The sequence below is a fragment of the Adelges cooleyi genome, unplaced genomic scaffold (genome assembly GCF_023614345.1).
Source record: "Adelges cooleyi isolate 19-005CV unplaced genomic scaffold, UGA_ACOO_1.1 ACOO_flye_CR_arks_rails_tigmint_CR_PRNA_30, whole genome shotgun sequence".
NCBI classification, from domain to species: Eukaryota; Metazoa; Arthropoda; class Insecta; order Hemiptera; family Adelgidae; genus Adelges; species Adelges cooleyi.
In genome coordinates, this window is record NW_026095971.1 from 356139 (window position 1) to 374647 (window position 18509).

The 18509-nt window shown below is 35.2% G+C and overlaps 1 protein-coding gene across 8 annotated transcripts in view; it reads left to right on the forward strand.

Annotated features, from left to right (window-relative positions):
- Positions 1-18509, forward strand: part of LOC126838810 (basement membrane-specific heparan sulfate proteoglycan core protein-like) — a 141385-nt gene that overhangs the window by 101476 nt on the left and 21400 nt on the right. For 4 of the 8 annotated variants that reach the window (XM_050573529.1, XM_050573532.1, XM_050573534.1 and 1 more), the window contains 28 exons: positions 603-722; positions 1948-2064; positions 2156-2293; positions 3557-3685; positions 4879-5070; positions 6384-6605; positions 6735-6794; positions 9420-9553; positions 9624-9717; positions 11385-11522; positions 11596-11727; positions 11799-11912; positions 11984-12177; positions 12257-12481; positions 13181-13483; positions 13568-13749; positions 13993-14137; positions 14214-14368; positions 14440-14579; positions 14646-14713; positions 14932-15072; positions 16019-16159; positions 16222-16365; positions 16439-16641; positions 17007-17400; positions 17473-17663; positions 17741-17870; positions 18334-18486. In XM_050573529.1, the coding sequence (XP_050429486.1) occupies positions 603-722; positions 1948-2064; positions 2156-2293; positions 3557-3685; positions 4879-5070; positions 6384-6605; positions 6735-6794; positions 9420-9553; positions 9624-9717; positions 11385-11522; positions 11596-11727; positions 11799-11912; positions 11984-12177; positions 12257-12481; positions 13181-13483; positions 13568-13749; positions 13993-14137; positions 14214-14368; positions 14440-14579; positions 14646-14713; positions 14932-15072; positions 16019-16159; positions 16222-16365; positions 16439-16641; positions 17007-17400; positions 17473-17663; positions 17741-17870; positions 18334-18486 (4499 nt within the window). The remainder of the gene's footprint in view (positions 1-602; positions 723-1947; positions 2065-2155; positions 2294-3556; positions 3686-4878; positions 5071-6383; positions 6606-6734; positions 6795-9419; positions 9554-9623; positions 9718-11384; positions 11523-11595; positions 11728-11798; positions 11913-11983; positions 12178-12256; positions 12482-13180; positions 13484-13567; positions 13750-13992; positions 14138-14213; positions 14369-14439; positions 14580-14645; positions 14714-14931; positions 15073-16018; positions 16160-16221; positions 16366-16438; positions 16642-17006; positions 17401-17472; positions 17664-17740; positions 17871-18333; positions 18487-18509) is intronic. The other 4 variants (XM_050573530.1, XM_050573536.1, XM_050573531.1 and 1 more) reach the window with 3 other exon arrangements.

The following is an 18509-nucleotide window of genomic DNA, read 5'->3' on the forward strand; positions in this document are numbered from 1 at the left end:
TTGTAGATTTTAATTCTGGTGAAGCCGGTACATGAAAAGCTAGTAATTAATAAAAATGAGTAGCACCATATTGAATTATTTTACTATTATTTTATAAATCATTCATCTAATTTAATTTATCATAAGGTAAATGAAGTAAAATATTTTAGCTTTATTAGTACACGTGTTTGATGTATTAACGGAGTCTTCCTTGTTTAACAATTAACAGTATATTTAGACATATTTTACTCTATAGAAAGTGTGTACAAATAAATGGTATCTTTTACATTCTGTAGTCTGGGGATTATTTTTAGTATCTACCTACTTACAATTTATTTGATCGTTATAAATATTGAAAAAATATAAATTACAGTAATGTTTCGATATTCATTATTATTATTATTTTTTTTTTAATACGGATTCTTTAAACTCTTGGTATTTGGTAAACATATAATATAATTATCATAGCTAAACAATATTGTCTAGCTCGAACACAATATAATATAGCTCTTGCTGTTTAATATTATTTAAATGCATTAGAGTATTTTACTCACATAAATATATAAAGTGTATTGTATAATGTAAAATTAAACAAACGGTTATTATTTTTTTTACCACTACAGAGTGTACTGCAGGAGAATTTAAGTGTCACACATCAATGGTTTGTATAAACAAATCACTTCTATGCGATGGTTACAAACATTGTCAGGACGGTTCGGACGAACAAAACTGTAGTATACATAGTACGTTTAAACTGTAAAAAGGGCGAAATCAATTATAAATGCATTATTATTGACTGTCATACGCCTATGCTTATGGAAAATTTGTCATGCTGTGACTCTGGTACTTCCAAGACTTTCTTCCAAAATTATTTTTATCTGAAACACATTGTGCCAACGATTATAGATATTTGTTCGTATCACTTCTTTATCGTACATTTTGTCTATAACTGAGGTATTATAAAGCACACACGTTGCAGAACAGCACATAGAAAATATACCTACTTGTTTTTTTACTAAGGATCTTTATTTTTAAATACATGACGAACTTGCAAGACGCTGCGCCAGTGCTTAAACAACATTACTTATGATAAATGTCCTTATTCAATACTTATAATTGTGTGTGTTGTAAAAATGTATACTTGTGTTTTATATTATTAATATATAGACTGTCGACTGGGCGTTAAGGGGTAAACTGGATTTTGGAAAACCAAATTAACTAAATTTTTTTGTAATCGTTAACATTAATAAACTCAGCCAGAAGCCAATTAGTTTGTACCGGGAAAAACTTAAAGCCTAGGAAAAATCTGAGACGAGAAATCGGGGTAAAAGTTATAACTACTCAAACTACTACTGGTTTTGGTTCAAATTAACTCGATTTAAGTTCAGCTAGGTATTAACTTACCTAATTTTGTTAATCGTTAATTTTTACCCTAGTCAGGAACTACTAACTAATAACCATTACTAATAACTTTTACACACCCTATGATTTATTAATATTTTGTCATTAGGTATAGATTCGGCGTCTCTGCAACTAAAACTTAAAATATACTTTGCACTTTACAGTCATTGACTTCCACCATAATACCTACTGTGCTTTTTTACACTAGCAATGCCTATTGTTAATGTGTATACTGTTGGTGTCATTATGGGACTTGTTTTATGGTTGTTATTTCATACAGAATATACATAAACGGCTATAATTGGCGGTTATGGACGGAATTAAATCTAGAATACCTACTATGTAGGCTCTACGTAATGTGTTTATATTGATATTTTTTTAGCTGGGTAAAATAATATTTAAGACTGTGACTTCGTGATAATAACATAATTCCTATATAATTTGTCACGTTTATGGCTTCATTTTTGTTTTGTATTGTGTTCGTCCCAATCGTGTAATTTGGGCTACAAATCGGGATTAAAAATAATAAAGACATTTTTAACAAACTTAATTATTTTAACTGTGTAGATGCTGTTTGCGACAAGAGTCAGTTCCAGTGTCAAATCGACAAGGTGTGCATTGACAGCAGGAGACGTTGTGATCGGTTCGACGACTGCTCTGACGGATCGGATGAAGTGGATTGCGGTAAAATACGAATAAACCACACAAATCCGGGTTTCCTCCTATTGGTGCAAAGCGCATGTTGAACTTGATTTCTATGTTGTTTTACTTTCAGACACTTGCACTTCCGAAGAGTTTCAGTGCTACGACGGCAAATGTCTGAACATCGACAAGAGGTGTAACGGTAAAGAGGAATGCAGTACGGGCGAAGACGAAGTCAACTGCGGACCACCGCCTTTAGATCCCGGCTCAGGTAAGCTGATGTCGATCACACCCGGATATAGGTGATAACTTTGAGGCGGAAATCCGGTCAAATCGTTGACAGCGTTTCGCCACAATTACAATACTCACAAGAGTGTTTTTTTAGTCAATAATAAAAAAAAAAAAACCAGTAACGACCATCAACGATCGGTGACGGTACAATATTCATTCACGCGATTTAACCCACAGTGAATAATAACGGTTATTTGGTTGTGTTCAACCTGCCGCAAAAGTCACAGAACGCCCGTGTACTTTGGATTTAATTGAAGTTAAAATCAATTTGGGCGCCACTTGACCTTTGAGACACACTGTATAATATGTACGCCTAGTGCTTTTCATAAAAATCACCTAACTTGTTTGACACATTGATGTAGAATAATATCAGCACCAAGACGCAATTGACGTATTAGTTGTACAACTTCATTTACATGTGCGTTCAGTTTATATATTATTATAATTTAATACAACGGGTGGTAAAGCTTTACGGTAGTTTAGAAATTACACACTGTACTTATTGTGAAAACTTCAACAATTACGATTGAGAATTAAAACAAAAAAAAAACAACAATTCTTTATTTTTACTTACTCGTTTTCTTTCCACAATCCAAAACGTACAATTGTGTAAATCACTATTCAGTTTATAAAAAAAAATTCTTCATTTTCTTACAATTAATAAAAATTAGTGTTGGGCAAAAAAAAAAAAACGATGATACATTTAAAACTTGTTAGTTGTTGGTATCTAATTTTTAAAACATTTGCAATATTCCTGTTAATTGCGTTAATATTATGTATTAATCAACTCTAATCCGATTGGACTAAAATACATTAGCTATTACACACCTAGCAATAATGTACAGAAGTGATGGGTGCGTGAAGTGTGTAGATGAAACAGAATGAGAATTTAGTACACTAGAAGAAGTTTAAAAACAAGGAAGAGAATTCACTGTGGAAGGTAGATTTCAAGGCAGAGATAAACAGAGGAGGAAGTGGGATAATCACGTGGAGACGTGTGGATTGAATAAAATAATAGTTACGGATAAATTAGATTTGACTGGCGCGCCCAACTTTTTCTTTTTTTTTGCCCAAACCGATGTAATGTCCACAACAATTGTAGCGTCTCAATTGATTTGTTATATTTCAGCTATTGTGTTGTATGTTGTCTATGATTTAATATTAATTAAAATATGTTATTGTAATTGTTATACGTCGCTCTAATTCACTTGTGGCACGCTTTTTCGTATTTAATTGTATACAGACCCCATGCTTGCACCTTGTGCCGAATCGGATTTCACGTGTAATGACAAGAGTTGCATACCCATGTCGAGGTCATGCGACGGACAGGCGGACTGTCCGGACGCCGAGGACGAACTGAATTGCACCTACGGTAAACCCGCGTCCTCCTCACATTACTCTACTTCAGATGCATTTAATATTTCTCATGGTTTCATGGTGGCAAGACCAATTGATGTGACCCAATCGACAATAAGCAAATGGTCCACCTTACACCTGTCTATTTCTTTAATTACGAAGTCGTATTTGGCAACGATTGTTATTAATTTTCACTTAACATTCTACAGTCGTTTGTCTACAATCCTTTTAAAATATTTTATCCACGTATTAAGTCTTGCGCTGACGTGCAGAGACCAACTTCAGAGGGTGTTCTCATCGTTGTGAACACTCAAGCTGTGAATATATACACCCTCTGAAAACGGACTCAAAGACCGAGTCTGAAACGTTGGCCCAAAAAAACTGAATGCGCAGATTTATTTTTTAATATTAAAAATATACCAGTCGGTAACTTATTCTCGAGTGTTGTCCCAATTGACCTTATCACCATCGATCTGTAACATACCTACTAACAATAACATCTCCTTCCCGCTGACTTCTTCTATATTATTGGGGTGGAAATACCTAATTGCTTTAGTCTTCAACCTATAATCCAAACGTTCTCTAAAAAAAAACGCCTTACTCACACCGGTAACCTTGCATCATTTTCAATTTCCCTGATTCGCCATCATTATCACTAGTCTCTACCCATTTCTATCTTATTTTTTTTTTTCGTTTTATTTTAATCACAAAGAAAAATTATACTGTAGGGTTACTTCTAAGATACTGCTTGCCTGAACGGTTTTCCTCACTTTCTTATTTTCACACCAGAATTCTGACCAACAAGTCATTGCTAACTTCACAATAATGTTATTATTATCCCTTTAACCTGTTTAATTGTTTTTAAATTTCGACTATCTTAACTTTTAACCAGGTTAGAATCTTAAACGGACGAATCTATCAATAGCATCCGTCGACTCAACAGTGCCTTACAGTACGCACCTTCCTTTTTAATGATATCGTCCCTGTTCTTTTTAACTTGTGTTGACTTACCATCCGTTCCTTTAAGTGCTTATGTAATATATCATTACACGTTATATTAACAGCCTCGAGTCTAATTGTAACCATTACAAACGGGTTAAAAAATTAAAAAAAAATCACCGCTTTTCGTAATTGTTATATAACATGTTGGGTAGTTTTGTGTTGTAATTATTGTGTTTTTGTGGCTTTCTGTGTACTATTGCCGTGTAGATAACAACGGGCCAACCTCGCCGCCCTTGCGGCCAACGGTTACTTGGCCGCCGGTCAGAAAGCCTTTGCCGCCCGTCATCATTCCTTGTTTGTCCAACGAGTTCCAATGCCGCGACGGTCAGTGCATCCTCAGCAATTACCTTTGCGATGCCATCGATGACTGCAAAGACGGCAGTGATGAATCGGATTGCAGTAAGTACATTACTTGAGGCCGTCCGCAGATGTCGTATAATTTGGATTTCGGTAAGAGGTCTACCACGCAGTTACCGCCAGACAAATGCGGCAGACAATTATTTTATCTTGAACATACTTCCTGGCTATACAATCCGCTCACACCATCATTGTATACACTGCACTCGTTGGCTTTTTGCATACCAAAATTGGGCTTTATCATTTTGATTTTTATCTTAATTAATAATACAATATAAGTCGGGTATTGGTTGATTACGCGTAGAACGCGAAATGGAGAGACAGTAATTACTGTTTGCTTATACTTTATTGTAAAATGAAAAAATGTTTAAACCTAATCACGTATAAAATACTTGAAGACGATGTACAAAGACTAATAGAAAAAATGAGTTTATTATTTTTATTTCATTCATAGAACCTATTTTGGTTAATCGAACAATAAAAAAATAGTCAATATATTTATCGACAATTTTTATATCTATTTGTCCGTTTAATATGATTTACGATCAATTATATGGTATACAACACATTCCACGGATCACGCGTGATAGCTCTCAAAAGCTAATGTCGCTTTTTTATTCGATGGATTTTTGCCGTTTAAAATAAAAGAAGTTGATCTTCTTATAAAATGTTAGCTATAACAATATAGAGCCATTAGATGTGAAATAAAAATAAAAATGTTTGCTCGTGTTTCAAATTTCATAGACATATAAACAACAAAATGTTCTTAACATAAATTTATACTGTTATACTAATTATTTAAAATAACAATTAACAGTTTATTTTTAATGTTTATATTTGTATTTATTTACGCCTAAAGCATAAATGTCCCAAAATTTTAATGCCGTTGCCAATAACGCATTTTTTAAAGTGAATTTATGTATTTTTCTCGAAATTTAGAGTAGAGGAAAAGGATTTGAAAAATAATTCTAAACTAAAGTAGGTGTCGCGTTTCATATCAAATGTAAGATCATTTTTTAAGGTTTCTATTTCCATGCGTTCCAGATTTATCACCGAAAATGTTTAAATATTATTTTTCCTCGTACATATAAATGCAATTGGCGAAATTGTGCAATTATATATTTTTTTTTAAATTAATAGTAAATATCTTAAGTTTTAGAATAATTCAAAGTACAAATGAAAAGTAATGTGATGATTTTATACGGAAAATAACCTAATATTATTATTGATTGGTATTATAGTCTTACTATAAGTACTAAAAGTTTAGTATTACCATACTCTCGGGGGAGGGGGGGGGAGGCTTCTTCTTAACGAATAGGTCCAAATAGTTAATTGGCTAATTTTACTAAATTTAGAACCGACGACGACGACGACAACCACCACCACAACGACCACTCTTCGTCCGTTACCGCCACAGACAAATTCCAGCATCTTCACACGTCCCTCGGAGCCATCTGTATATGTAACGTGTAACTGGAATGAATTCGCTTGTCGCAACAGAAGGCAATGCATTCCAAAATCGGCCAAGTGCAACAACAAAGTCGACTGCTACGACTATTCAGACGAAGAAAATTGCTGTAAGTACCCCTAAGTGTCACTTGTGCGCCGTATCGGAAAATTACATACCAAACCCATAAAATACGACTCAACAACCAGTATTTTAATCATGTGCTTTATTTGTTAAACATTTTCCACGTATACTGCAGATGGAACTCCAGACGGATTAAACTTGAAGACCTATCCTAACGAACAAACCATTAAAGAAAGTGAGTATTTTGTTCACGCGAGATAATATATTTAATCTTGGGTAATAAAATAATAAAATATGAAGTAAAAACCTCGACCAAAAAAAAAAAAGTATATTATTCAGCTGTAACATCGAAATACCACTTCGGTAGCAAAGTCTACCGTCATCAGCGCTCACGACATACTAAGTAAGTCAGTTGTAGCAGTCTCAGGCTATTTTATAAGCGCTGATGATGATAATAGCATTGCTAACGTAGTAACCCTTTTACAATACTATTGAAAAGTTTTTTTTTGGTTAAAGGTATTTCTTTTAAATTGTATTGTTTTATTATTTACCTGACTATATATAACCCCAAGATTTCCTCGGGTTTTTCTAAATTAATTATTTTATATACCTACATGGTTTGAATATGACAAACTATTTTGCCGAATTAAATACAAAGAGGAGGTTATATTTTAACACACAAAAATCATATCATGTCGGTGAATACCAGTGGCGCAATAAGCTACAACATTTTTTGGCGAGGGCTTAACCTTATTTGCAATTATATCGACGAAAACTTAGCAGCATTGGTAGTATTTATCTTTTATTGATTTTATATTGAGGAACTTAAGCATCTCCAGCCCTCTTCCTTTTTCGCGTCAATAATGAATACCTAAAAGTTTACCACTTACGCCTATTTACTAGCTAATTTCTTGAAACAAAATATTTTGACTTGAAAAATGAAAACGGGGGAATTATTTAAGGTGTACCCTACCCTGTATACATTACCATTTAAAAATCTTAAGTTTATAGGCTTCTAACACATAATAGATGGGGTTATATATGTAGTTGAAAAATATATCAAGTTTGGACTAACTAACATCTGATAATGTATGAAAAAGAATGTCTAAAAAAGTCTTATATCTTTTAAAATATTGTTGACTGGTATAATATTAGTAGTATCCGCCGATGTTTGCACAAATTGCAAGTTCTTATGCACGCAACTAATAATGTTAAATTTATGATAAATAACGCCAGTCAAAAACCTATAAATCTATACTTGCAATAATTGCAGTTATAGATCATTCAACTATAAGTACTAACCTGATGAACATTAAAGTATCACATTTATAATATTATACAGGTACAGTCCAATATCATTAAGGCATAGACTTAAAAAATAAAGGGCACCGTGCAAAAAATTATAAAATGTACTTGACAGTATGATAAGAATTTTGTAATTTTATGTGATTAATAATATAATTTATCATTTTCTCTTAATTTTTGTATTAACGCACATTTTTATTTTTGTTTTTTCCTTCAAACCGCACACTCTAATTCTGATATCTTCTTGGTAGTCCGCAAAGGTAAGATTATTTATAGGAAGTATACATTATATTATACTGTACTCGGGGTGTTGTGGTGATTCATAAATCTTTGTAATGTATTGAGTATCATAAATGCATGTTTTTAACAACGACGCATGTCAAGCATATCGACAACATGCTTTAATGTAATTATCATGATTGTTTATCCACGTGATCCTTTTAAGCTACTATATACTGTATAAATATATATATATATATATATATATATTTATTTATTTATTTATACTTAAGTTATCGAAATACTGAATAATTTAGGAAAAATAAAAACCTTACTTTTTTATGATATACGATAACGCATGTTTTTAATAATAAATTATTTGCTAACATTTAAACTTAAGCATGTATTTCGTTTTCACGTTTTTCTTCTCTAAACATCATTCATCACACTAATCTACAGATTCATTGAGGATAAGACACTCATTTTCTCTTAAAATAACTAGAATTTTGTTGTTGTTTTTTAAAAATATTTTTGGATAATTACTTTTAAAGTTATTATAGTGTAAAATTTAGTACCGGAGAAAGGGTGGAGTGTAGTATTTTTTTTTTTTTTTTGCTGCGCACGTTAATTTACTGCACTTCACATCCCATTTTAAATTTTAAACTTCAGTAACTTTAAAATAATTATCTAAAATTGGTTATCGACTAGTTAAAACCTTTAGCATATTATTCTTAATTTAAAAAATTCAAATAAATATATACGTTACCACTTAAGTTTTAAAAGTTACTAGATCTCTGAAAAAAAGATGAAAATTTAAATATTGACTATTTTTGTAAAATGACTAAAGCGAAAATATATCCCAAAATAAACTAAATTGCAAATTTTTTAAGTGAAAAAATTATTCATAATGAATCACCATGTATTCTTTAAATTTTTCATTTTTAACTATTGGGTTGTTTCAACTACAAATAAATTAATAAGTATCGATTTATGTGTTACGGTTGTATTTTTATGTCGGTATACACAGCTCAACATGAATTCCTGATTTTCATTGATTTCCCAGCAGCAACTTTTCTAAGTCATATTCACATATCATATTATGTTTGTTTACATTTATTTCACGTTTGTATCATACGTTCATTTGTTTACCACTGATTTACATAATGTCGATGGTTAATTGTCAAAGTACTTCAGTTTTTCTTTTCTTTGTTTTTAATATTTATAATTTTGGGTTGTGCGCATGGTTTTTACTCTCGGCCTCGGGTCTGTCCTATGACCATAATAATTGTTTAGAATTGGGTAACAAAGTGTTTTTTTTTTAATGTTTTTATTGTAGACAGAGAAGTAGTTTTCCAATGTCGGGACGAAGGCCCCTTGAGGGCTCCAGTCCGATGGACGCGTGGCAACGGACTGTACTTACCACCTGGATCTAAAGACATCAAAGGTCGATTGGAAATGCCCAACATCAAGGCAAGCGCAAAATGACGGTTTTTGAACTCTGACATAATTGATTTAATCTGACGAATTCGTATTTTTACAGGTCGAACACAGTGGCACATACATATGTGAAGCAATCGGTTTCTCTGCATCAGATCCGGGAGCTCGCGTATCCGTCTACCTCAACGTAGAACCATGTAAGTTTTAATATAATAACTAACCGATTACTTTTCGCTGTTGAACTAAATATGAATTATTAAAATACCTACTACTTGCTAACTCAAAAATAAAATATTCTCAAAAACGAACATCCTCAAAGTGTAATCTGGTACCAGACTTAAAAGATACCTACTGGATAATAACTTTACTAACTAACCTAACGTTTCTTGTAAAACTAAAATTTTGAGTGTTTTCGTCTATTCCAATCCCAAAGTTTTTTTAATTACACTCAGTGGATTAAATAACTACGCCGAGGGTCTCTGGAAGTACACCAATTTTATCTGTAACGCGTTTCCTCACCTGAAATTTATTGCATCACACCAGGGGTCCTTTGGTACTCCGCATGTACTGTGACTATTTTCAAATGTCATTTCTAGTATATTATGTAGTGGATAGCATGATATAATCTCGAATTTGCTGTAGATGACGTTTATTACATACGAATAATTCAGGAAAGAGAATATAAGAACAACCACTACAGAAAAATATAATTATTGTATATACAAGGTGAACATTTTATTGTGACCCTCTCATATCTCATAGCATTTAATATTAAAATTAATTAATTTTTTTTATAATGTTTTTATTCAATGTGATATCAATTTTTACAATTTTTTTTTTTGTTTTTACCTCCCTCCCAACTTATTTTTTTTAAATTAGCTTTTGAAACTTAAATGACACCGCATACATTTCACTAACTTTTTTAATTGAAAATAATGTACTAAAAATGTTGACTGGTTGATTACCAGTTTTAAATAACTATTTTAGAAGTTATTGTAGTTACAAGTTTAGGACAGGAGGAAAAATAGAGTATTATTTTTATTACTCTCATCATAACTTTTAAACTCTTATAACATTAAAAACAGTTATCCAAAACCGGTAATTAACCAGTCAAAATTTTTATTACATTATTTTAATTTTTAAAAGTTAATGAAATGTATGCGTTACCATTTAAGTTTCAAAAAAAAAAAGGATAGCGTTATGGAAAATACTATGCACAATAACAAAAAGAAAAATGTTTTCAAAAAGGAAAACTTTTAAATTGTAATTTTTTCCTGAAAAATGAGATTCTTCTTTAAATGGTATGTTAGGAAAATACACGGCTAGCAGTCGAAACGTTAAGATCAAAGTTTCTATCAAAAATCTAATTTAGGATCACATTGTATAAATAAAAATTAAATTTGTTATTAAACTCTATGAGATATTGAGTGGTTCATGATAAAATGATCACCTGTATTATGGAAATCTGTTGGATAATAACTGAAAATAACCTTATATTATACACATATTTATAAGCTGCACGGAAAATGAAACCTAAAAAACCCGCTATAAGCGAAAGATGGAAATTCGGGTTGCATTCAATGGGCAATATCGATTTTCACTCAGGTATGTGTGGTAAAGTCACGTAGTTGTTCTTCAGAAGAAAAATAAACGTATAACTCTTAATTATAATTGTTTTTTTTTTTTGCTGTTCGTACGGTAATAATGTAAGTATAACCCTTAATTATGAGGGTTTTTTTTTAACCAATTATTAATTTTTTTTATAAATTATAATATATTATATAAATGTATATTTGGTCATTTGTGTTGGGAATTGTTCAATCAGTATATAATTAAACTAATTAGTTTTTTTTTTTACACACAGGGGTTGATCCTACTGTTCGTCCTCCGACAGTCTGTGGAATTAACGAAGCCACTTGTTCGAACAAACAGTGTATTTCAAAAAATAAAGTTTGCGACGGTCACGTGGACTGCGAGGATGGCTCTGACGAGACCCGTTGCAGTAAGTCCACAGACGATAAACGTGCAGGACCAATTAGTTAATTTGATTAAATTTTGTCCGTCTGCTTGTTCAGATATGTTCGGTTGTCAGCCCAACGAATTCCGCTGCAGCAACAAGAAGTGTATTCTGAAGACATGGGTGTGCGACGGACAAGACGACTGTGGAGACAACTTCGACGAACAAAACTGCGCACAAAAGAGATCAGGTATAGTTGTTAACAGTTCCGCGGCCTTTAGTAAATTGCACTCGCGTTAATCGCGCATGTGTGTTCTACAGACTCCCACTGCATGATCAGCGAATTCGAGTGCAGGAACAAAGAATGCATTCCCAGTTCATTCCAGTGCGACTCACAATCCGACTGTTCTGACGGAAGTGACGAATTCGGTTGCCGTAAGTGCTGTACAACACACAAACCATGTGGACTATATTTGATGTATGTGCGCTCCGCTCGGCTTTTGTAGGTCCTGTGCAATTCGTAACTAATCCGCCGCCGATGGTCACTGTAGACGTCGGAGCTGTGTTCGTTACCACGTGCAAAGCGATCGGTGTGCCTGTACCGGAAATTTCGTGGCGTCTCAACTGGGGTCACGTACCTTCCAAGTGCTTGATGACCAGTGTAGGTGGTTACGGTACACTCACTTGCCCGGACATCCAAGTACGTCCCCGGGTCGTCGCCGTATTGTTTTAACATTTAAAAAATCTAAAAGACTAACTGATTTTTCGCCGGTTTACAGGAAGCCGACCAAGGCGCGTACAGCTGCGAGGCTATCAATATCCACGGGTCAGAAATAACAAAGCCCGACACAATTCTGGCGGTTAAACCACCTCCTCCGTCGCCAAACTTGTCATGCCCCAGAGGAACGTTCAACGATGTCGCTTTGAACCAGAACGATTGCATTAATTGCTTTTGTTTCGGCATATCGTCCAACTGTAGGAGTTCTAAACTGTTTAAAATTCAGGTACATTTTTCCAATCGTGTTGCCCCAAAGAGTATTCAAACATTTTGTCAGCGAGAAATGGCCAAAAGTAGTAGACAGGGCCGTCTATCGATCTGTAATCCAAAGCGATTGTTACTATAGTGGGTCAAAAGTAAAAAAAGTCAACTCATTCACTCTCAAAACCGAGAAAATCCGATAAACAATTTTGAGATTTCAACCTTTAATTTTAACTTGCTATAACTTGGCGAAAAACAGACGGACCGAGTAAAAAATTATATTTGATATTTATTATCTTTATCTCCAAAATGACTCAACCCCGATTTCCGACTACCTCCGCCTGGAGTTGGAAGTTTTTTGGTTTTATTTTTAATTTTGTTATATTTTATTGTTAATACTTGCATTACAATTACGGTATATTGGTCAAATCTGATTATAATAATTTGTTGATTATTATAATCAGACGATCGACCCTCATCGTTTTGACTCTAGTACTAAAAATACAGCTTCAACTACATTTTGCTTTTGAATGTATAAATTATATCTCCCGCCCTATAACCTCCGGTCTTAATATGCCCCGACTCCACTGTCGACGAGCCCAATGTTTGTCTTATCAGTGCGTAAAGAGAGGGAGCAAGCTCGCAGTCCCATTCGGAAACTCTCAAAACGTCCTGGTGACGTGAGTCACCATGCATTTGTATTGACAAACCAATTTGTTTCTAGAACAAACCGTTTATAAACCAATTCAGAGTGGTTCCCGTTCACGTGGAACCGTCCACCTTGAACATCCAGCTGGAAACCGGTAATCTTCCTGCGTACCAGACAAATCCCAATCGAAACGAAGCGTTGCAAGTGTTCGCTGCCGGCGATGTGTCGTCTAGGACCGAAAACACTTATCCGTACTTCAAATTCCCAGACGGTTACTTGGGCAATCAACTCAAATCGTACGGAGGACAAATAACTTACACGATCAGATACGAAGGAAGTGGAGACGCGATTAAGTTTGTTCCGGATATTATCTTAATCGTAAGTGTGAATGGAATGAATACATTTCAAAACCACTTTTCTCGTGAACTATAATTTCTTATTACCCGATACCGTTTAATTTAGGGAAACGGCTACACGCTTATATATTTTGCACAAGAGATACCGGTAGGCGTGGATACGGTAGTATCGGCTAAGTTGACTGCATATATTTGGCAAAAAGCAACCAGCGACTACAAAAAAACCAGTCCCGCCAGCAGAGAGGAAATAATGATGGCACTGGCAAACGTAGAACATATTTTGATTAGGTAACAATTTTTTTTTTTACATCAAAACTATTGCAGATTACTTTATAACTTTCAGAGTTGGACAACATTCGGATTTACCAAACCCAAAGTTTTTAATACAGGATTTTGAAAATCTACACCTTTTTTTCTACTTAAATGTACTATTTTAAGGCGGTTTCAATTGGGATTTTCAGAACCTTTATTTTACAATATTTACCAGCTCTGTTTATTGTTTAAATGCAAAGCAACCTTTTTTATGTTAAGGGGTCAATACATAGGCCAACAATCCGAAACGAACATAAAAAATATCAAAATGGACTCGGCACAAACACAGTTTAGTTCAAACGAACACGTGGCGTTTATTGAAGAATGTCAGTGCCCCGCTGGTTACACCGGACTTTCATGTGAAGTTAGTAAATTTATATTTTACTTTATGCTTAATTATTCAGTTACTCTATTAACATCATTTTGCGTTCGTTTCTTAGAGTTGTGCGCCTGGGTACGTACGCATACAACAAGGCCCGTGGTTGGGACAGTGTTTCAAAGAAGACCCAGTGTGTGCGACAGGAACTTATGGCGACCCGTTAAGAGGCATACCGTGTAGAGCTTGCCCTTGCCCATTGACATCACCCGGCAATCAGTATGACACGATGCTTTTAGAAACGTTTAATCTTATGCATGGAAAATCAATAAGCTATGTTTCCTTACTAGATTCGGCAGAAACTGTTACTTGGACACGGACGGACAACCTACATGCAACTGTATCGACGGATATGTCGGACGCAGATGTGACCAGTGCGCCACTGGGTATTCAGGCAACCCATTACTGCCCGGAGACTCTTGCAAACAAGGTTTGATTTGGTCAATGCTTTAATTTTACCTTCAAATAGAAAACTGACAAAGTATATTCATTTCAGGCGTGTGTGATATCGGTGGGTCGGTATCGCCATTCCCCGACCAGACTAATGGAAAATGCATATGCAAGGTAAGTTTTTCCAAATGTACACTTCTGTCACCGGTGTGTAGCTATAACTGTTTACTAATTATATTATTTTAACATTGCTTCCTCTTAAACACTTGACGTTTACGGTAAGCATAACCGGTTTGACTTAATTACAATAATGTGTACCATCGATTAGTACGACGCATTTAAACCGACTTTCGTATTAACGAAAAACCTAATTTCAATTATTTCGTGTACAGGAATATGCAACTGGTAATTTGTGTAATCAATGTAAGGCTAACACGTTTAACATAGCGCCAGAAAATCAGTTCGGATGCATCAGTTGCTTCTGTATGGGAATAACAAATCAATGTTCCAGCTCCAGGCTATACCGACAACAAGTAATTAATACTTATAATATCTGAGTCTACGCAAGGCTAGGCAATAACTAAAGTTACAAAAATCAAAAACCTTACTTGTACTTGTGTTTCTTTTTAAAAATTACTTAATAAGCTAATTTACCATTATTAGTTATAAACCCTCAAAGTACTTATCAGTCCCGTGGTCGTCCAGAGGAATCTATGCTGGGAAACTAATGACACCAAATGAACACCTATGAAGTCTCTTATTTTCTCTAAATGTCCTAAAAGACCCCGATGGTTGTTCCTGTTATATAGGATTGAACACATAAATTAATTTAGTAAATTGAATACTAAGTAGATAATATTCAGGTATATCTATATCTTCAGTACTATAATGCGATACTGTTTATTAAAGACAGCGAAACAGTGACTATCGCTTTGAAGATGGACTCTGTAACGTCAGCGAAAACCCGAAGACAAATATACAGATATTTTAATCCTTGAAAAGTTTAACAAATTCAAATTGAATATTATTGGCACATGTATAAATACATTTATAAATTGAGAACAATACATTTTCCTATAGAGGGTTTGCTCGGGGGTCAAGGGGAACAAGAAAAGTTATTTATTAGTGGACAAAGGATAGGCAATATTTCACAAAAATAATCTAGGAGCCATTTTAAATATGCCAACTAATTTTAAAGTAAATAAATATGAACGTTCTCAAGTAACAAATATTAAACTTGATAAAAAAAAAAAAAATGAAATCAGTTCGGTAAACACCTTGGAAAGTGACTTCTTGTTATAGTCTTTATTTTATACAACTTGACTCTTTCCATTCTCATTCAAGTAAAGAACTGTCAAGTTACTTATTTTTTTACGTGTAGTAATTTAATTGGTGAGTTACTGAAACGAAGTGCATTGTCCAGCTTTGCGTTTCAAATACATATTGTTTTTTCTCTATTAAACTCTTACCGATGAATAGATAACCACAACGTTTGTGAAGTCCAACCAAGACGTGAAGTTAGTCGAACGGGCCACGCACTGGAATCCGTTACCCAGTCCGACCATCGACAGCAACGCCACGGAAATAGTCTACACTGACTTTACTCCTGGAAATCAAGATGTAAGTTGCAATTTTGTCGGAAGGGTATACCTCAACTAGTGATTTTTATGATATCGCCTTAGGTATTTTATTGGACTTTACCACCACGTTTCCTCGGTGACAAAATCACATCGTACGGTGGCTCTCTCAGTTACGCCTTAAGACACGTGCCGGTACCCGGTGGCCAGTCGTCGAGAAATAGCGCACCCGACATTGAACTTATAAGTGTAAGACACCGGAAAATACTTTTCCGATTCACCAGCATAGTGCTTCAACATCGTGACTCGTTATTTATTGCAGGACAACAAAATCCGATTGCTGCACTACGGCCGCGAGTACGTAGAGCCGAACACCATGAAATCCATATCTGTGAAACTGTTAGAACAATACTGGCAACGACCCGATGGCCAAGTCACCAACCGCGAGCACTTGCTGATGGCATTGGCCGGACTCAAGTACATACTGATCAAGGCATCCTACACCACCGGCGTCAGAGAAGTGGCGTATGTATTTTATTTGGTATCGTTCAATATTTCATTAAAGGCAGGCGCGTGGTGAATTGAGATAAGGCGGCCGTATACAAACGCATGGTCTCCGGTTCTAATCTCGGCCACTTGCGGTTTGTTCCTCCGGACGGGCAACTGTCTGGGGGAGAAATAGCCACCAGCACCTCTCTCTGGGGCCAACTCGTTTGGTAGCGTTAGGTCGGCGGCAGCCAGACATAAGCCCAAAAAGTGTCAAATCTAAACCGTCAAACGAGTGAGATATAGAATCTGTAATGAGATTTGGCCGCTTTCACCAAAGCTAACCCGTGTGTACATATTACAAGACCTGGGTAATAATCTGTTATTGTCTTATATTGTTTCAGGTTACATCGAGTATCGCTAGACACTGCCGACTCGTACAACACCGGACAAAATCGTGCAGTGGAAGTTGAAGAATGCGTTTGCCCGGAGGGATACAAAGGCTTGTCGTGTGAAGACTGCGACGTAGGATTCACTAGAAACGGACAAGGACTCTATTTGGGTATTTGCGAACCGTGCACTTGTAACGGTAACTCAAATCATTGTGACCCCGACACGGGCGTTTGTGTGAACTGTCAAAACCATTCTACTGGCGACGAGTGCAATGAATGTTTACCCGGGTACAGTGGAAATCCGGCAAAGGGCGAACCGTGTATGGCCAAAAACCTGACCGAAGGTTGTGAATGTGACCCCAGAGGTACAATGTTACCGTGCCGCGACAACAAATGCATTTGCAAAGTATGCCACCCGCTCTTTACTCCTAGCGATTGCCTATATTCTACAAAGATAACATTGTATTATTGCTTTTAGACCAACGTAGAAGGATCACGTTGTAGCCATTGTCGACCGGGCACCTACGACCTGTCCGAGAAGAACATAGAAGGCTGTTTAGAATGTTTCTGTTCAGGTGTTTCCTCGGACTGTTTCCCGTCGAATTTGTTCGTCACCCAAATACCTATGCAACTTCTTGGACAAAGTCACGGTTTTACCTTGACCGACAGGTACGTACACGGTCACCGGGGATTATTATACTTAGATGACCTTTGGTTGACCAACTTTTTTATTTGAACCTCAACAGGAGCAGAAGTCGATTTATCAAAACCGGATTTACAATCGACTTGGCCAAAAACGAAATCGGATACGATTACACGCCTAACCGCGGTGAACAACTGTTTTGGTCTCTACCATCTTCGTTCACCGGGAATAAGGTTAGCCTTATTATTCGCAGCATTTTGTCAGAAAAAATTGAAAATCATATATAGAGTTTTATTTACTGGTTGTCCAACAACCAAATTAAAGTGGTAATAGAAAATGAAAACAAATCTCGACGTATAACCTGTATATAGCTCTATAAGCGCGCGATAATACGACTGCGACAATAAAATGCGCGATTTGTGCGCATACATTCGCCATAATCTGATTTCCCTTAGTTTCTCTTCTTTTTCATAATGGGTTTTCATGTCTTTTTTTTTTAAAGGTGCAAAAGTAAAAATATATTTTATGTTAAGCTACAGAGGAAAGACTAATAATAAGGTTAGAGATTGTTGACAGTGGTGTAAGAATGTGGATGTTTGCGTTTAACCCATTTAAGTACGAAGTCGGAAAGCTATGGGATGACCCACTTCTAATAATTAAAATACAATCTAATCGTTTACGAATTCGTGTTTCTAGGTAACATCGTACGGAGGCTATCTTAATTGGACTCAACGGTATACGACTCTTCCGGCGTCCATTGTACGCAACGACACTGACATAGTTTTAATCGGAAACGGCATTTGGCTGTACAAAAACAACGAAAAGAACATTCAACCAGATGAACCAACGGTAAGTTCTCAGTAAAAAATTGG